We start from the raw sequence: 21,933 nt of genomic DNA on the forward strand, positions 1-21,933 counted from the left end.
ACTTCACTGATTTGCAAGCTTGGCGTAATACGCGTACCTTGAATTACTATTAAACAGTTTGATGGAGCTAATTATTACTTACGGTTAAGAACTCTTAGCATATCCGATAATACGGAAAATCAAGGGTCTTCAAAATTCGATCGTATAAACTCTCAATGATTAATGAATAACTAAAGTATTATTCATCGCGTTCACGAGAGAGAGAATACGCGCTTCTCGTCGAGCGGGAAAAAAGTGGCGCGAGAAGTAAGCACGAATAAAATTCCACCCGTCAACATAGATTGCACAACTGTAGATCGAAAATGGGTCGTAAATTAAAATAGCGAATTGCGCGATTTGGACAAAAAAAAAAAAAAAAAAAAGCGTACCGATATCACTGCTAGATTGAACTTTGCAATAACATTCTTATCATATATTAATTATATTGTAGATTTATGCTTAATATTATTATCATGGTAAAACGTATAATAATATAAAGATTTGCGGGATAAAAAGGCGCGAGACTAGTTTAAAAAATACAGAAGAAATATACATGAATTATTACATTTAATTACCGTTTTGGTTTTGAATCGCGCGCGCGACTCGCTATTTTAACTTGCGACACGATTCGTTTCAGTTCGTTTACAGTTGAACAATCTACGTCAACACTTTTGTTCGTGTTTATTTCTCGCGCCTTTTTTGCCTCGCTCGACACGAGGACGACACATATATCTCTCGTAATATTTATTTTATTATTTATTCATTAATTACTCAAAGCTCGAATGCGATCGAATGTATTTTTTCTTACACCGATTGATTAATAGTTGGGTATTATATAAGTCATTGATCCTCCGCTATCCATACTTTCGTCGAGAATAAGATCTTAAGTATAAGCTAAGAATACTTTTGTAAAACTTTTACGTACATGTGAGATAACATTTATGATTATAATTAAATTTGATTGATATCAAAATTTTTGATTTATTATAGAAAAATAATATGTAATGTAAAAAGTACTTCTCTAAACACCTTGTATATATTAGAAATAATATTTGTCGTATTATATAATATTTGATCGTATTATATAATATAAGAGATTATATCAATTTTGTCATATAACAGGACGAAGGACGCAAGACCGCAGCTAGTACGTATTTAATAGATCAAACTATACAGGATTTCGGGAAAGGCGGTTTAGAGATGCAGGTTCATCAGGGCACCCTCGGTCGTCGCAGCAATCACATGCAGACGTCCATGAATATGGACTCGCCGCCGCAGCGAACCACCGCTAGCGGGACTCTCTCGGGTATATTTTCACATTATTATATATATTTTTATCTGTCAATTTTCCGTCATTATTCTTTTAACTACGACATTAATGTCTCTTGTCCAATTTCTATTTCTATGTCTAATGTCTATTTTTGAATGTTTGCAACCTTACTTTCTATAACATTCATATTAACATCGATATTACTATGTAATATTACAGTGTCGAAGTCGAGTTATATCGGTAACCCGAGCCCGGCGCCGCCCAACGACGTGAGCTTCTACAGCGTGGAGATGGACAACGGCGGTCGGGGCAGCTACATGAGCTACGACGGCAATCCGAGTCCGGCGCCGCCCGTCATCGGCGATCCGTCCGGCGGACCCTATTATCCCACATCTATGGGCTCGACGGGTCACATAATGGGCGGACACTTGATAGGCACCGGCACTGGCACCCTGACGCGCACCAGGACACTGCCGCGTCCCGTACCGCCGCCCGACGTTACCGTGATGACCGCGGGCACCAAATCGCCGATACCGCCGTCAGTGCCGCCGCCGCCTACCACATTCGCCCGGGTCAGCGCCAATAACGGGGGACCCCATTCTCATCCGCATTCACATCCGGCCCCGCCGCCACCGCCTTGCCAGAGTCACCCGCTGTCAACGTTCGCGGCAACACCGAGTTATTCCGATATCGATGGCCATCTTGTCTGAGGCTCGCCGATCTTCGGGCCCAGCTCGGTGCGCGGCAAGTACCGCGCCGTCGCCCAGGACGACGACGACGAGGACAGTCGACCGGTCGCGGTCACGGAAAGGAGCACGCGTCTTTGAATTGACGCCAACTATCGTAATGATCCTCGTCCGAATCATTTGCATCGTTAAAATCGTCATCTATCATCTCCCTGAGCGACGACGAGCAGGCCGACGGTTCGCGAACGACGGCATCACGGCTTGAAGGTCCTGACACTCATCATTATGCACCTAAACAATCTCCGAAGACTCTGTTTGGTGCACGAGAACGAAAGTGTGTAAATAAAAAAAGACAAAAAGGGAAAGAATGAAAAGAACATTGAGACGAGAGTGTGCACCAGGTAATGCTATAAACACGCCTTTCCCTTCCACGCGGCTACTTTCTAGACGAGTGGAGACACGCGCGCGGGACTCTCCTGTGCGATTAAATTCTAATTTTAGGGATATATGTATAAACGAATGCTCGATAAGCGACGGCGATCCTAGAGAAAGAGAGGGCGATCGCGTTAATACACGCGAGCGTACTCCAAAAAGCTTGAAGGATAGTTTTACTATTTCCGCTATCCTGCCTTTTCTCCCAACTTTACCATTTCTCCTAAATCATTACTCTAACTCATTGTCTTTGTCCGCTCGCCTTAGCGTTAGTTAGTATTAGCTGAAATAGCGATCACAGCGTAATCAGTATATGATCGAAACTCCGAATCGACACGCGTATGTTCGAAACTCCGAATCGACATACCGATTTTATCGAGGAAAGTATATTTTCTGTAAATACACACGTGTAATCAGAGAGATAGATGAATACTCGTGGCAATAATTTCGTTCTTTGGTTAATTCATGTCAGTATGTAACTATATCTATCATAACGATTATGTTTAGATATCACTATGCAGGTATCAACGTCTATCGAGAAATCCGTGAGATATCTTTTTTGAGATATCTTCTCACCCGCAAAGCGATTTTCACTCGGAACATGTGACAGACGCCGAAATGTAGATTTCTAAATCTGCAATCACAGATCGACACTTCATGATCAACACTAATATTATTATCAGTATAAATATCATTGGATATATATCCGTTTTCCTTGGTACTAGAATAACCAACCTCATTCCATAGCTTGAAGTTGGAAGGAAGAAAATATCATGTCCAAAATATTTGATTGATCTTATATTATAATAAGAAAAAGTTTACATTAAATTTGTTATTGAATTATCAACAAATATCGTATTAACATAGCACCAAGCATTATAGAAAAATATTATCATAAATATATCACTGTAATGCTAAGCAACATTTTTATACAGTATTTTATATGCAAAATGTTGTTTTTTTTTTTTTTTTTTTTTTTTTTTTTCAATTTTCAACTTGCGAATCCCTATTTTTAGAATTAATTTGTAATATTTCTTTTTACATTATACAAATTTATCTGCCAATTTATAGGCTGAATTGGTTATTCCAGTTCTAAGGTATCGATACGAGTTTTTCATGCTTATGATCATCGCGCACGATTACTGACATTGATTTTCAGAATAGTGATAGCATTATTAATTAATGATCGCACAATACTGCCCCTTTAGAGCTCGCAGCTACGCAAGAGTGGGCATATCCGTCATGACCGTCCATTGTTTATTTTCGCGTCAGTAAGTCGGTTTATCCCGATGATTCGATGCTGAGGGAGACGAGACAATCGTTATTACAAAAGAGACAGCTTGAAAAACCGTAAAGAATGCGATAGCGCGGCGAGGTTAAACTTTCTTTCCCTTCCTGCCCCCTCCATCTATGTCGTTTATGATCCTATTTGAGTTAACGATGTCTCCTTGAACACAATATCCACGATGCTAGATAGTCGAGTTTAGCGCTAAATGTGCGGCGGTTTGATCTCGAATCTCGACATTTCCATTCGGTGAAACACCATCTAATGCCAGGATATAGCCATTTTTAGCATTAAACGGCAAGAATATCCAATTTCAGAGTCCATGATTCTGCGTTTTACGAGGGAATTTAGGATCTTGCGAGAACAAGTAGGCGAGCCTGGAGTCAATTGTAACAAAGGAGAATTGTATTATTAATATAACATGTCTGAATTGCATTAAATTGTATCTCTGAGAGTGCATGAAAGTTTTGAAATATTTTTTTTTCAATTTACACAACTCGTAAAGAAAGTTCCTTTTTATATATTCGACCTTTATATTTCTCTTTACACTTGTACTCTTCAAATTGACTTCAGACTATCCTATGCATTGCATAGAAATGAAGACTACACTTAAGTAAGGCGTGTGTTAACTTTGCTGGTCCGTTGTTTCTCTAAACAATGTGCAACAAAATAAGCTGCATCTCGAGTACGTTATTAGCATAGTGCAATTTGCATATCATAATTCGCATTCGCGAATTCTTTATTTATTTACGTTAAAGTTACTCTTGCGTTGCTTATATACGTTATACAGCTGCGCTGCGATTCTTGTCCCTTCCGAGTAACTCTTTTACGAAACGAAAAACCAATCTGATACGTAGAAAACAGAGTTTTCACTGCCGATCCTAAAGTCAATACTATAGATAGTACATTGACCGCGCATATACATGTTGATAAATATTTTTACCTTCTTAAACACACGCAATATACATATACATATATAAAACATATGTATATTAAACGATCATTCGCCGTATCACGCCGACTTTTACCATGTTAATCGTATAAGTCGCAACGAATCGCTCGTTAAAAACTTACGTACATTTTATGTTTACTGATGATTCTAATTAACCGAGATGATGAGAGATCCAAGTTTCTCGTCACGAGAACATTAACGGAGCGAGCTTGCATTTTCCAAGAACAACACTGTCGAAATGAGTTTGTGAATAGAAAAACCGGGATACAATATCAAGGCACGCGACTAGTGTAGACTTTAATCGAGTCGTTGACATCGCAATTCGATCTCGTCGCGAACTCGCGATTTTATTTCTTGAGCGATTGTTACGCGAGATGAAGATATAGGCGTAGCGCGAATAATCAACGAGAGAAAAGGATGCTTCAGAGAGGAATAAAAGAACCGGGAGTCATACCAGTGAATGTTTTGGCGTAGTGATATCTCGAACAAAGACAATAGTACATAAGTTTAAATTGCTACGTAATGATTTTTAATTAAGGAGGGATATAAAGATACTCTCTGCCGACAGCGCGAGGAATTCGCGTCATGCGGCATTATCGCGGATAATCGTATTATTAGCTAAATGTTCCACACATATACATATATTTTTGCATTTATTTCCAATTACCAATTATGATTAAATCAATGTAAATAGTGTGCGATAAGGTCTTAATGTTTCACGCGGTTGAAAGAGAGAGAGAGAGAGAGAGAGGGAAAAATTTTTTAAAAAGCCGAGAAAAAAACAAGTAATTCAAATGGATCATATGAGGGTCTTCACTATTACCTAGGCTATAAACGAAATATTGCTTAGAAAGGGTAATATGCTGTATATCCGCGCAAGGAAGAAAAAAATCAATCCCGTTGATTGGACGAGTCTTTCCGTTCTTCGTCGAAAGCCTAAGTAGTCAGCGTATATATATTTTTGAAAAAAAAAACAAAAAAAAATGAGAGATGACGACGACGAAACTCGATGCGTTTGGCCTATCGTAAGAGGGGGTTGGGGAGGGGGGGGGATATTATTGCGACAAAAGAGAGCCATGTAACGCACGATGCGTTTGCATTCCGGCGGTAAAGGGCTGTGACAATGAGAGATGTAAGTCCCGAAGACGTCGCGAGTTTCTCGATTGGGAGAACACCATCGTCGCTAATGGTAGTAGCAGCGATGTGGCGATTTACGATAATTATAATAATAATTATCATTTCGAAATTCCATTGTTTGCTCTCGCGCGAAATCCTGTCTGTACGTTGGCGCGATGAAGTCTCTCTACAATGGTGTTCTTAACCAGAAATCGCAAAAAAAAAAAAAAAAAGGAACACGAAACTGCGACGGGAAGAGATCCTCCGGGATCTTTTACACCTCACCACGAACGATAAGGAATTGTTTGTAGGAAACAATAATTATACTTTATCCGCCCAGACGGTAACGTGCGTCGCATCGCTCATTGCGGAGAAGAGATTGTTTGAAAGTTTTATGAATAACGTTTTTCTGTAGCGCATATATATTGTTGTTTCTCATTACAGCGATTATTTGTTAACACAATAGATTCTACGAAGCTTATAAGACAAAAAGAAAGAGAGAGAGAGAGGAAGAAAAAAAGAGAGAGAGAGTATTGTTAAACCGCCGTTGTGTATGGAGCCGCACAGTTCGGCTTAGACTGATGATAAGAAATTCACGTATGCTCAATTAGAGATGAACATGTTCGCGCATAATTAAGAGTTCTATTTACATATACATGTTTTATATTTGTAATTAAAAAAAAAAAAAACAAATCATCTATACTTAATATTACCTGAAGATTATTATTAGATTTATGTAATCTCCAAAGTATTTGCTCATCAAAGTGCTAGGCATGTTAGACGGACCGATATTCGTCCAAAATGGTACCTTGGAGATGGACATACCATCTAACACGTATGATATTTGATATTTTACATAATAATAACGACAACACTTGTAATTTCGTTGATTACTCTAAGACATAGTCAATCCTAATTATACAATCATTAAGGATATGGAAAAGAATCAATTAATCGTTTTACATGTGTGTATATATATATATATATATATATATATATATATATATATATATATATACAGGGTGAGGCATTTATATTGAGACATCTAAATATCTAAAAAATAAAGCAAGATTGAAAGAAATGTTTCAGACAAAAGTTGTTCGGTTCTAAGGAGATCATAAGATGATGCCATTAGAAATCTCCCAAGCGCCTCCACCAAAGGTCAAACTAATGGCATCATCTTATGACCCCCTTAGAAACGAAGAATTTTTGTCTGAAACATTTCTTTCTATCTTGCTTTATCTTTTAGATATTTAGGTATTATTCTCAATGTAAATGCCCCACCCTCTATAAACGTATAATGTACATAGCACTTAGATAGACACGAAAGGAATGAAAGAAATGAAAATACTTGAACGAATTATATCAAACTACGAAAAAAAAGAAAAAAAACGAATCGAGAGAGCTTTTGTATACTAGATGTATATTGGTATATTCACTTTGTATCGTTCTTTTTATCGCGATGATATAATTATCGATGATAAATAGGAATTAACGACAGCATAATTATTTCTAAAAATGCGATAGAACGATAAAATACGAGTATCGCGAATCGCAAATCGATGACGAAATAGAAAAGAAAAAAAAAACAAATAAACGAAGAAGAACGCATCGGAACAGGTATGCGAATAATGCACGAGAGACATTGCGAAATTGTATCCGTTCCAAAATTGATATCGCCAGTGTTCCACCGCCTTCGCGTCACGCCACGTTTTTCACGACGATCTTTTACGACGATTTTTTACCGCGAACCAGGCTCTATTCTCTACTTTTTCACGTATAGGAGATAATTTTTATCCCTTTGTGTCGAGAGTTGCGCCAATAATAAACGAAAGTACGCTGTACTCTTCCTTCCCCCTTTCAAGTTTCTACGTAACTATTATTATCGCCGCGACTGGTCTAAGTGTTGCTTCCGTTTTATGTGCCAATCGATCGATGTTGTTCTTCGACATGTGTAACATACCGTGTGTTAATGCGAAATGAGACTATTAAAAGAAAAGAAAAGAAAAAACATGATTAGCACCGCGGTCGATGGATGAATTTCTCGGCGCTCTTTCTCCGAGTACAACAAAGGTCAAAAAAAAAAGAAAGAAAGAAACGGAGAAAGAAGACGAAAAATAGAAGCGAAAATGAAAAGCTCTCTGATCGACGTAACGATCGATGTAACATAATTGAATGCCCATGATTAACTGATTAATGTACATATACATAGTATTTTTACATTCTAATTCTAAATTACATTTCCAATTCTAAATGGTATACACAACACTACACTCACTGTAAGCTTCGCTCTGTCATCTGTGTATTTATTCGCGTTGACGACGGCAGCTGTTTGACAGCAGTTGTCGGTTCATCCCTCGTCTAGATGTATTTCGTACAAAAATGCATTTATAATGATTATTGCTCATGCCCCCTCTCTGTTTTTTAAAACCACCCCCCCCCCCTCCCCCGTATACACATTCGCGCTGCTGCACGACGTTCAATAAATATATATATGCCTTGTGCCTTCGCCGCACCATGTTACTTAAACCATAATATGTAAGACAGAATGAAGGTAGAAACAAAGAATACCTTAGGTGCGAAGCATTTACAATTTTTGTTTTTGAGACACGTTGGCGCGATTTATCTCAACTGTGGTTATTGCCAAAATTCGTATCGGAATGTCGATCTTGAACGTTTTCGAAATATATAACAATTAAAGAATGATACGTATATTTATTTATTTTTTTTTTTTTTTATATGATTACGTACTTGACGTTTATTATCGCACAATTAGCACGGCCTTCAACAAGAGTTAACGACATGATTTATGTTCGAACTACTGACAATATTTTTTTATATCGGTATTAAAACGAAAGGCGTAAATGTTGGTTTTATACTTGCATACACAGAAGCAGAGCGAAGCTCGACACGCTAGTCCTTAATTTAAAACCAAAGTAAAAAAAAAGCAACATTGTGTAGCGTTTAAGAATCTCTATTACGTATACACACACACCTGCGTGTCTATACAGACATAATTATAATTAACGATTCCAATCATTGTAATTAGGTAAATGAACTAACCGATAAGCAGATAGGTAAAAATAAGCCACTCATTATGTGTATCATCTTGTTTTTCATTCGTAATTTTTCACTACACGATTAACATTTTACCTAGGGGAGCCTTTCGTCAGCTAGGATTATTCCGTATCTGTATTCTGTATATTGTTTTCTATTGCAACTATTAAAACTGATTGTCAACTTATAAATCGGTCTATTATGCCTTTCTCTCTTTGCCGATAATTTCCATGGTCTTTTCCTTTTTAATGATGCTAATAAAGAGAATTTCGTTTAATAAAATAGCACAAATATTCACACATATATATTACACATATTATAATTTAAAAAAAGCAAGCCTTCGTTCAAATAAAGACATGGTAGACCATTGAAATATTTATATATTTCTTTACATTCACATAAAATCATTTTCTGTAAATGTAACAATCAGTAATTATAATAATTAAACCAAAGAATTGCAAAAAAAGTATCGACTTTTTTTATCGAAAGAAAGAGAAGAGGAAAATATTAGATATAACATATACTCGTGTCCTTATTAAATGGGAATTAGAGAAACTCTATTACTGCTGTATTTCCGTATTTTATAGTCAGACTAATTTAAATTTCCTTATTTAGACTTGATTATTTACAGTATTCCTGAAAATTTTCGTTAAAACGTTCGCCTTTGTTTTGGAATAAAGCATAGGATATTTCGTAGATATATTAATGAAATCAAACATAAAAATTGTTTATAACGCCTCGTTGGCGCAGGGTTACTGGAAAATGGGAAGACTATTACTACGTGAAAAGGCTTGATATATTTCATTGCGTCATTCAATATTTGGCCAAAAAGGATCTGAAGGAAAAATTAATATACTAATCGCAGAGCAACTTATTGCAAAAAACATGAATGATGAATGCTACGAGAAATGTACTGTAAAAGTACATATTTTTTATAACATAGATATCTGTGCTTTTTATATCTCAATATATTGACATTCATCACTTGAATTTTTCTCAAAAAAACTATGTCAAAATTTGCTATTTAACATAGAAAAGAAAAATTTGATGAAAATAATGCAGGGTAGATTAAAAGTAAATTAACGACTTCTTAATACTCGACTTAGTCATTTACTTAACGATGAAGACGTTATTGGAATAAAAAAGAACTTTGTAATCATATACCAATGTATATTTTTCCTTTTGTATAGCACAGAAGATAACAATTACTATTGTATTACATTACATTTGTTGTCATTCTGAACATAGAAGATCATAATGACGATGATAACAATGATAATGATGATGAATATCGAATAATTATAGAAAAACGAAGCACTCTGGATAGATTTTAATAGAAATATATTTCTTAAACATTCAGTTGCGCTATTCTCTTTTTTTTTTTTGTAATTCGACAAATAAAACTCTGTTTTCTTAATACAATTTATTTACTCGGTATGCCTTTTGCATATCGATAGTGTTTTAATTCTTTGTAAAGAATCTCGTTATATTGTGTAATTAATGATCATTAATAGCGGTACTAAATTTGAAAATATATTGTTCTAAAATATTTAAAATCCTAAATGCTCTCCTAAATATTAATCCTGAATCGTCCAAATTATACAAAATAAAAATTTCAAAACATATTTCATTATATTAGAATTTTGCCGATTAAGAACTTCATAGATTCGAAAGTGTTTGTCGCGACGAAATTATATACAACATTCATATTATCCAGAAAAAAAAAACAAATCGGTAATTATAATTACATGATTACTTAACTGCGTATTAAAAAACAATATAAGAGCATTCTTTTGTTTTTGTAATTCTCTAAAACGTTAATTTTACAGTCTGAAAAGGTTTCTCTTTATCCGCAACGAACGTTGGCAAAACTTACTAGACATCTGTACATTACTGAAATCATTTACTACTCGTGATCATCAATGTAAATTCAATTAATATCGACAGGTACCATGCTGATATATCTCAGTATATAGGATATAATGTGTTTAAAATAAATATGAATCGTCTATGTCTTTTTATCGCGCAATGATCATGACAGAATATATCTTAATTAAGATTACGACAACTCTTTTGCAAGGTATTTGCAAATCTATTCAAGATATAATTCTTACATAAAATGGTTCATTTTCGACGATTGCACAATATACAAATTATACACGGGGAAATTAGTTTGTTAAGAAAATTCAATTATCGAATTTTTCATCATTGCAACACATTCAATATAATCTCATGTGAGATTTACAAATGCTCTTGGAAGATCACAAACTAAACTTTGATAATAAAAAGATTTCATTAAAAAAGCGTGATCACTTGATATATTTACATCATTCTTGATTTAATTTTGCTAGCGCAAAAACTACTCTTGGCGCAAATAAAAATATATAAAAATAAAAATATACGCTACTGGCCAATAGTCTGAATAGCTTCATTCTTATTTCACAAATAGATAACATTAAAATAAAAGACGTAAATTTATTCATCTCACATAGCATATGCAGTTTTAATTGAAACATTTATCTATTTTAAATAAATATACCAAGAAAACTAATTTACGTACACATTCATTAATAAATCAATAAAATAACTTGTCAATATCGTTTACACATACACACGATATCTTCGTTATATATCTCTATTTAAAATTTTCTCTTTTAATATTTTATCGTTTCATCTTTTATCTCTAATATAGAGAAGATCTAAATCTCTTTGCAAATTATCTACACATTTAAATCCTATTAAAAGAAATTCTAAAATTATTATACAAAAATAATTATTATTATATAAAGAAAAAAATCACGCAGATTTATTTCTTTTTATTTTAATATTAGCTACTTTCTTTTTATTTCTTGTATATACAGTCCTCTCTTTTGACAAAACAACATTTATAAGATGATTTGTCAACTTCAAGTTTTATTTTTCAAAATACTCAAACTATTGACCAGCAACCTGTATATACTACAGGTAAATATCTAATAAGTCTTTAAAAGCCTTAATTACACTCGGCGATAAGTTGCTTGGTAAATTCAGAAAAGAAAAGTAAAATAAATCAGCAACCGAGACATAATGCCTTATAACATAAGAAAAAAAATCACAGTTTTATTTAAGTCTAGGTTTGTATGTATATATATATATATATATATATATATATATATATATAAATATATATATATATATATATTATATGTATTAAATAGTTGTATTATTTACAATCTCTCGGAAGGCCTCGGCGCGACCTATCGAGCCACATGACACGCTCACGCTCTAATAATTAATTCTCTCTCTCTCGAGTCAGTCCCGTTCATGAGAGAGCACCGTTTTATCTATGAATTAGGGAGATAATATAGCTAATAATATATAACACTTATATAAAATGACGTACATGCGCCTCTGCACTTGTGAGTACAATATATTTTGATCCGGTACTTTGACATGGGTGAGGTTTGCTCTCTATCATAGTAAGATAAAAGACAAGGTATTCTGATGATTCGATAATTGGCATAATACATACAATGCAGTATATAATATTTTTTTTTTTTTTTTTTACAGAAATGCAGAAAATATCTGTGTGAATCTTTCTTTCTTCATGCATTCTACAACTTAAAATAAATCATTAATCGCACACAAACAGTAATATTAAACTTTGATTCGATAGAATTTTATAACGATATTTTAATAAAGAAAAAAATAGTCGCTAAATTCATTATCCGCGAAATGACAAAGTACGTAATTTTTATACAATCTCTGTATTCGTCAGCATACATATATAATCTAAAGATCTTTATCGAATTCCAACTTCTCTCTTGTATTGCGAAAATTAATTATTTTCGATTTTCTTCCGCTAATCACTGCTTAAAACTTGTGTCTCAACTGATGTCTTTTACCTTATTACTACCTTATTAGCACGATAGTCGCTAACAGACACGTGCGCAATCTCGTGAGATGCGGAGAAAAAGGGTTTCGCTTTGATTAAATATACATGTAATATATGCATACAATGACGCTCGCGAGAACATCTCGCATATGTGTATAAAAGTTTATCTCTCTCTTTTAATATCTCGCTATCACTCATTGTCAGAGTAAAAAGTTTTTCCTATACGTAAGGACAGCCTTTCTGCCGATGATGATAATCTCATTTTGCATAATAAATACCACGAGAACTATTAGATCCTTGGATCAATTCGCGATCATATATATTTGCAAGAAATAATATGATCGTCATCACACGATATCAGAAATTTAAATTTCGAAAACGAATTGTGCCAGCGATTGTGAAAATGGTTTAAATAAAAAATATAATTTTTCTTTATTATTTCATTAATTTATGTTTTAATCTCATGTACAAAAGTAACCATCAAGTTTTGCCATTAGAGAAGAAACTACAATAATATGATAAGGTAAATATGTCAGACATATGCAGATATAAAATATATAAATAATAATATATAAATCATACATTTTTATTGCAAAATTTTTAACGATTGAACAAGATACATGTATCTTGTTCAATCATTAAAAATTTTTTCTATAAAGACTATATGATTTTTCACTTTAAGACTATTTTCATAATCACAAACACAATTCTGTATTTACGATATAAAATAATTCAAATTTCAAATCTCAAGAAAATCTAGATTTTTATAACACAAATTATTCTTTGTAAATAAATATAAAGCGTGTTTTTTTTAGATTGTGTAAAAATAATATTCGCTCGCTTCTATATATAATTCTGCGTGGGTTTTCAACTGCGGGAACAGAAAAAAACTATTGTTATTTTTAATAACAATAAAACTTGATAAGTAGACTTTTTGCGCATAATATACATAAAATAAATGTCGCTCATCATTAAATATGCCATTAACGTATAAGATTGCGGACTAACGATTTACTAATGTTAGATATGAATCATTTTTTTTTTTTTTTACAGAATATATATATAATATTCCGACAGCCTCAATATTACATATACGTGAGCATTATTCGATGCTCGATGTACACTTGCTTTCGCATTATAACGACTGCTTTTCTTTCTTTTTTTAAAACTTTAACCCGCCTCTCTAATGCACGACTATGCATTACACACATATATACATCATGTATTCGAATAAAATTAACAAGACATGAATATGATTTGTATGACTCGTTCTCTTTCATCAACATCTCTATTTTTGACGAATATAATTTATACGTTTTTTTACGTACATCATGTGTTATACCGATTATCTTTATGTATACTAATTATTGATCAAGTATCCAAAGTATTCTTCGCTTCCATGGAGCTGTGTTTGTATGTATGTATGTATGTATATATATTTTCATATCAGAAGTTACCCTTGAAGAGTAATAGTTAATTTTCTGAACAGACACTAACATTATGAAAGCCGCTCTTATTCGAAATAATTTCCGCTATCGAGATTGGACGTCATCAGAGAGTAAAACTTTTGAATGCACATCCACTCGAGTTCAAACAAATTCCTTTGTTAGATTATTTTGACTTATTGTTAGAGATAATAAATACGCACGATGCGTCATGAAATCTCCATCTTTTTATTATTGATAATTTTTCTTTTTTTGTCGATAGTCTCTCTTTCTTATATTCTTAGAAGCACATCTATTATTATTATCGTAACCGCGTTAATGCTACACTTTATTATTAACTAACATTATTACCACTGCGCTACTAATGCTACTAGCGTTACACGATCGTTAGCATTTTGTTACTACCAATATTATATCAATTATTAATAACTAGTATCGCCAATAATATCAATGTAATCATTGGCGATATATTGTTAATCTTATTATTGTTATCGTTATTTTCACGTATGCTATTAAAATTTATTGTTGCAGTTGCTGTTGTTGTTCTTGTTGTTACTATTATTGCGAGCATGTTTTTTTGTTCTCAGTGCGTTACAGGCTACGTGTAACTCCCTTGGTCCTGGTCCCAGTTCCTGCTACTTGTCTGCTTATGTTCGCAATGACGATCGAAAAGGATGTCTGTGTCCATACGCATAAGTGAGGGTATACATTCAATCAATCAACGCATATCATTATCATCGAACCATATACATCGTCAAACATGACTAAAACCAAAAACCTAAATTCTACAAATGTACATAACTAAAACATTGGAAGACTTTACAACGCTAGGAGTATTATCCGTAAGTTTAAGAGATCACACATCTTGTAATTAGGGATACCATCTAAGAACCCTAAAATCATAAGATTGTATGTGTGTGCGCGCGTGTATATATATATACATTCTTCTCTGTACGTGTTCTTCACAAATGTGAACATCAATTTTATATTAACAACAATTGAAAACCGAAAGGCGAAAGCTATATATAGGAGACATTGCAAGGTTCGATACTAAATAGTAAAGCGTGATAAAATATGATTATTGGGATCCTGTTCACCCAGTACAAATGCAAATTGCTAACGTTCGTAATTTAAATAATAGATCTTTATAAAAATTTTTTTATTGTGTTAAGAACGGTAAAAAGAAAAAAATTAACATTTCTATAACGATCTATTTTTTTTTGTTTTGTTTTGTTTCATCATTTCATGTTTTAGCGCAACACAGTGTTTTACCTGAGATACACGAATGAATCGTTATATATATATATATATAAAAAAAAAAAAAGATATTATAATATGCAAATACATAATCATCTTTCTTATACCAAGGATTTTTAAAAAGGATTGAGTAGAAAACATTTGATCCTTCGTTTACTTCCATTTCATTAGACATTTTCTTAGGACGTTCCGATGACAAAATCAATTGTATCTTGAAAAAACCGGGTGACGTCTATTCTTCGGCAACGTGCAAAACACATTTTCCTTCAGATAGAGCGTTTAAGCTTGTAGCTGATATACGCAATTATATAAGACAAGGCAGTGATTATAGCACGTATGATAGTTTCTATTTTCTCATCTAGCTAAGATCTTATACCCGATAGTCTGGCTTAACTGAATCTGTGTTTAACGATTTATCCCCTTTTAAAGATTGTTTAAAGATAGTTTTCTACTTCCATGATGTATAAATACAGAACGATAAATACAGAAAAGCTTTTGCAAATGTAAGATTAATAATCTCCGCGTTATATTAATGCTCATACTCGCCCAAAACGGCTCAATTTATTAATGATAATTAATGTTCGTGCCACGGCGATCGTTCAGTTAACACCATCATTCAAATAAACCGTACAAAATGAACTAGGAACCTACAACGGCTATCTTACATATCTGAGAAATATCTCTATTTAATTACGAATGCCTTTAGTTGCAAACAGAATCATTTCAACGGATGCCGCTGACCGTGATGAGATCTAGTCGTAATACATGTATTGTATATGTATAACACACATCGTCGTCCTTAATGGGCATGATTGTAGAAAGTTTATCGAATATACAAAGCATCTCTCTTTCTCTCTCTCTCTCTCTCTCTCTCTCTCTCTCTCTCTCTCTCTCTCTCTCTCTCTCTCTCTCTCTCTTTCTATCTTTCCTTCTTGACAATTTTAGAAACAGTCTCTTGGAAATACGGAACCTCTCAGTACCATGAACCAAATCCAGCATAGATTCCAAACATTTTTTGTTGTTTTCTATCATCTATGTATCTCGGTCATATATATGTTCACATGTTTTTATATTCTTTCTTTCAATGCGGCTTTGTCTGAAATCACATTCATATAATGTTCTATATATTGGATACATATAGAGTATATCGTGTGTATGTGTATCATGTGTTGTGTATATATTTACATTGTTTATTATGCATTTGTTGGACAGAGAGAGAGAGTGGTTGTTTAGTGGGTGCATCTTTATCCTACAATCATTTCGCACTAATCTAGTATCTATCTCGAGTCCGCTGTCTTATTACTGACCTCTTCTTCGGCGGCAGTTTGAACGGTGCTTGTCGGAAGCGGTTGCTGATGCGCCTGCACAGGAGGAGCGATTCCGCTTGACGCCGTCGTGATACCTCCGTGCGACGGGATCGTCTGTTTACCGTACTTGACAGTATCCTGCTGTGGCCCGCTTTGCGATTGCAATTCCGGTCTTCTGAGATAAACGGCCGCCTCCTTTTTCGGCGGTACCACGGGCTTATTCGGTGGTACCGGGGGTGGCACGCCGCGCGAGATCGGCGGCTTTTTCACCGGCGGTAAACCACCGGCGGTGGGTGCTTGAACAGCGGGGCTGACGATGGGACTCGCAGCAGACTGGCCGACGTGAAAGCCGAGCTTCCCCGCTGCAGCGGCGGCTTGCGATGACGTGATAAGCTTAGCCGCAGCGGCGGTATTAACGGGAGCAGGTACAACCGGTTGTCGCTTGTCTACGGCCTGAGGAATTACAACACACAACCATGACCGATTTCAGAGCTACGGAGATTTCGACCAAACTCCGCTTGCCAGGATAAGAGCGAACATACCATAAATAGAAAACTAGGAAGGGGGAGAGAGGAAAAAAGAACCATACCAAAGAACTAATCCAAAGCAAAGAGAGAGAGAAAGAATGAGAGAGACTCGGGGTAGAAAGTAAGAATGAATATATAGATATCTATGAAAAGAATGGTCAAGATCGTGGAGGAGAAAAAGACGCCGTTATTATCAAGCAACAAACGACTCGCAACTCGCTGAAATCAAAATAGTGCGTCTACCCCATTTGAGTGCTGTTAATAAATGCGTATATAATTGCGAGGATACAGGAATACTTTTTCTTTGCATATTCATAAATCAGCAGCAGATGAGATATACTTGAGACGCAATCTGAGTTACATTAACCGAGGAGTAGATTAGTAAAACGTAATACATATGTATGTGCGACTAGATCTTTGACAGACGAATGTAGGAAGAAAGATTAATATGAGGAATAAGTCCTCAGTCCCCTGATAGACCGTGTGCATCGAAATATTACGATGTTCCATCTTGACCTGTATTTACCTATTTATTAAAATATATTGCAAACCAACACTAATCACTGACAGTGTAGTAGTACGCATTAAATATCGTGTAACGAAGCTATATATAATTTAGTAGTAGCGATTACGGAATAGCAATTAGGAAGTCAAGCGTGGACAATTTTTTGGCTCAGAAATAAAGCTCGGAAAACTGAGTTGCATACAACTTTGTTTAATTGTAGGAATCGGTCAATGTACACATGTGAAATGTGATAATAATAATAATAATCTTATATATATACAAAATTAAAAGTATCGTAATAAAATATAACTCTAGATACTGATAATGTGCTAACTTATAAGATTGGTATAGTGGAAGTGTATAATATAGTATCGTGACCGTGTGTCTCATAAACAAATTGTAAACAAATACGTATAATATAATAAAGCAGGCTTTCTCAAAATAATCTTTCAGATATTTATAGGATAATTTCATTTGTATAAAAATTTAACAAGCAATATTTAATTTTCAGTGCACCATTTGATACGAGTGACAAAAGTAGAGAAAATAAATAAACCGATGAATGCAATAGAAATCTTGTGCATTATAAATATAGAATTAGAGGTAAAGGCCAATAATGGTGTTATTTAAAAAACAAATGAAAAAATAATTTTTTTTTAAGATCAAAATTATTTTCTTAACTTATTTTATTTATCTAATATATATTATCAGAATGTTTCTGTGTGCGCTGTGTTATATAAGAGTATCGTATGTCATATAACTTAACAGCGTAAAAACAATCTTCATTATATTAGTCAAATGCTATAACTGCAAAAGTGTATAACAATTTGGCTATTAAAACACATCTGTTATCAGAAAAATTAATAAATATCTAATGTATATATATTACATTTGCATTTTTTAAATTAAAAAGCGATAAGCTACGATTTATAATAACCACATAAATTCATTGCAATAAATATATGATTAAGATGCGATATTATTTATGATTTAAAATGTTGCATGTAAATGTTGTAAAATGTATAAGACTAGAGGGAAACTTATAAAATGCTCGCGTCATAAAACATTAATGATAACAAATGCATTTTTCATTTCTCTATTATAAAATAAAGTTCTATTAGTATGTGATGTAATATATATGTATATTACTCTCTCTCTCATTAGATAAATTTTTTCTTTTTTTTACATAATTTTGCGTATTTCGCGAATTGCAATGTCAAAGAACAAAATAAATCCCGAATTGAGAAAAGGAACACTATTTAACTAATTTGACTAAGATGCAATGTATATATATATATACATTTCATCAATTATTATCCAAATAATAAGCTTTAATATCTATATCAATGGTACACTGCGATTTATCCTTGGAAAATTTAAATTTCATATATTTTGATATTTATAAAGAGCCTACTTATATTGTATTAATAATTATAGTCTTTCTAATATGCATATGTAAGTTTTATATCATTTAAGAGAAGACAGAAATATGTTATATTTTTTATTAATTTACGATCTATTTTAACGTAACTTGTTATTCCTTTACAACTTATTTTTAAATAATATCTATGACACGCAATTTTAATATATATATATATATCTAAGTATTATGTCGAATTAAATTAAAACCTATTGTTCAAAACACAATACTGACTAAATAGCTGATTTCTATTTCAATATCAACTAAATTTTTCTATCGTTACAAACATAAATTATTTATAAATTATCATCTTTTCTTTTGCTCTCCCTTTCAAGAAAAATATTATCATAGAGAATCGCACTTCTTAACGCTCGATATAAAAATATCTGTTGTGACACTTTGCATGTATAAATAGGCTCTTTATAATCTTTAGATTAACGTCGAGTGTGTAGGGAAATGTGGATAGGTTACCTGTGTATCTGGAGGAGCTGTAGATTCTCCACCTACAGATGTTAAATTAGGCGTATAGGCAACCCCACGAAGTGCCTGTCCAGGTGCTACTGATCTAGCAATCCCAGTGGCTAAAAAATAATGATTAATTATATATTATCTTGTAATTCAATTGTTTTGTAGCGCAATGTTTTGTAATACAATTGTTATGTAATTCATGAGTTTAAAACTAAATTTATACACGCACACAGTTATGTGAATTTATATCTTACTAAAGAATTCATTTCAGCAGAATATAGACTTTATATATATATATATATTGTATATATTTGTCACTTGTTAAAATGTAAATTGTTAAACTTTGTATATGTTGTTTTGTATATATTGAGATATTTTTTAAAGAATCTTACTTGGTCCACTGACAGGAACACTGGACACTGTGGCAGTGGGTTGGACTACTTTACTACTAACCATGGGTGTCCCTGTACCCAAGACCGTTCCTTTCACTATAGGGAATATCGAAGATTATCAGATTTTCTTTCTACTCTGTTTATAATATCAATTAAATGCAAATCGAGAACGATTTAAAAAATGAAATAAGTTTTTTCGCAACATTTTCTATTATTAAGATCTTGATATGTACAATTTCTATTTTTATACCATTGCACGCAGAACGTACTTGTTTGCGGTGCACTAGCCGGCCTGAGTGTCGGCATAGCGACTAGATTCGCTGGTTTTGCAGGTGGTGGTGGTGGAGTTACACCAACTCCTCTGGCAGGACCACGAACCTGCGACTCTTTCCACATATCCATCTCGGCTCGTAACTTTTCCAATTCCGTCTCAAAGTCTTTCGCTCTTTTTTCCTCTTTTGTAAGAGCTTGCCGATATTGTTGCCTCTCCATATCAAATTGCGCTAATTGTTTTTCCAATTCCGCTTCCATCTGCAGCGATTTCTTACTCTCTTCCTCGAGGCCCTCGGCCATTGAATCTATCCTTACTTTCTCTTCACTGAGAATTTGAGCTAAATCTTCAGATCGTTTCCTCTCCTCGATATATTTCATGATAATCTTTTTCCGTTCCGCCAAAAGAAGCAATACTATTTGTTTTTGTCGATTTTTCTCTTCCTCGAGATGATCGTTAGCCTTTTTTAATTCCAACTCTAATCTCTTCTTTTCTTGTTTTTCTAGTTCTAGCTCCTTCTTCAACCTTGTTCGCTCCTTCTCAAGACCGTAAGTGATATCATCACCTTGAGCAGTATCATGTTCATGTTTCCGTTTTTCTTCTTCTAATTCTTTAATCACCTGAAAAAATTTTGTCGCAATGAAATAATAACAATCACCAAAAGATAATAATACATTATTTTCTAATAATATTATATGTTTACATTTATAAATCACATAATTTTGTCACATAACATTAATAATAATAATAATAATAATAGTAAAAATAAAAAATTAATAATAATAAAATACATACCGCTCTATGCCTAATTTCAGCATCTCTAAGAACTTTTGTCATCCTACATTGTGCCTTTCTCTGCTGCATTACCAATGCTTCTAGACTAGCTACTTGTTGATCAATTTGATTTCCTTCAATCCCAATAACACCACCTACTATCGCAATATCTCGAGCTAGTGCCGCGTGTGGATCTGCGGTACTGCTAAGATATCGGGAACTTAGAAGATGTTTCATCTTTTCTGACTGGAAACAAAAATCATCATTTTCATATGTAATAATATAGATAAACATTAATACAATCTAAAAATTAAAACATAATACAATTAAAAAGTTTGTGGAACAATAATATAATAAGTCGTGCAAAGAAGACTTTCGGCTTTGTTCATAACTTGTATATTTGTTTTCTTTACTCTTTTATATCTCTAGACAACTAATGCATTAAGAGATAAGTTTAAAAACCGTGCAAAAAATCTAAAAAATCTTTCATCAATTATTTATAATATTTTACATGGCATAGTATATATAACTTGGTATATTTTACCGTCCAAATTAAAGAACTTGTTATAATTATATTCGCAAAATATATAATCATAAAATACAAAAAAAAAAAAAACCATTTAACAATTTGTTAATAAGTTATATCGTTCAAATTACTTTTAATGCTGCTATCACAATGTCCCTCGCCTGAAGCTCTCCTTCTAGATGTCCCAGTAATATCAGCAAATCAGTTTTGCTCAACTCCTTCTTCGGATTGCGCTGCAAACATGCGAAACAATCCTCGGCTATACATATTCCAATATTTCTATAATTATTATGGTATTCGTGTAATTATCACAATAACACCAACAATGATACTGTGTATAACGTAGCTTATTCAGCCATAAAAGAAACATAGGAATGTATGACAGGAATG

At 33.6% G+C, this 21,933-nt stretch overlaps 2 protein-coding genes across 8 annotated transcripts in view; one reads left to right on the forward strand and one right to left on the reverse strand.

Annotated features, from left to right (window-relative positions):
* Sns (sticks and stones) overlaps positions 1–3,302 on the forward strand; it is a 230,377-nt gene extending 227,075 nt beyond the window's left edge. For both annotated transcript variants that reach the window (XM_070313346.1, XM_070313345.1), the window contains exons 17-18: positions 1,102–1,285; positions 1,469–3,302. In XM_070313346.1, coding sequence (XP_070169447.1) covers positions 1,102–1,285; positions 1,469–1,959 — 675 coding nt within the window. In that variant the 3' untranslated portion in view covers positions 1,960–3,302. The remainder of the gene's footprint in view (positions 1–1,101; positions 1,286–1,468) is intronic.
* The window catches only part of Naus (cortactin binding protein N-terminal like nausicaa), a 43,386-nt gene that overhangs the window by 19,837 nt on the left and 1,616 nt on the right, over positions 1–21,933 (reverse strand). For 3 of the 6 annotated variants that reach the window (XR_011448390.1, XM_070313348.1, XM_070313347.1), the window contains exons 3-8: positions 21,675–21,776; positions 21,039–21,263; positions 20,242–20,863; positions 19,973–20,068; positions 19,584–19,693; positions 16,661–17,113 (exon numbers count right to left, since the gene is read on the reverse strand). Coding sequence is in view for 4 of the 6 variants with exons in the window: in XM_070313348.1 (XP_070169449.1) it covers positions 16,661–17,113; positions 19,584–19,693; positions 19,973–20,068; positions 20,242–20,863; positions 21,039–21,263; positions 21,675–21,776 (1,608 nt within the window). In the remaining 2 variants the exon portion in view is untranslated. The other 3 variants (XM_070313350.1, XM_070313349.1, XR_011448391.1) reach the window with 3 other exon arrangements.

Source organism: Polyergus mexicanus, unplaced genomic scaffold, assembly GCF_030449975.1.
Source record: "Polyergus mexicanus isolate NDT 795.1 unplaced genomic scaffold, iyPolMexi1.0 SCAF_24, whole genome shotgun sequence".
Taxonomy (NCBI): Eukaryota; Metazoa; Arthropoda; class Insecta; order Hymenoptera; family Formicidae; genus Polyergus; species Polyergus mexicanus.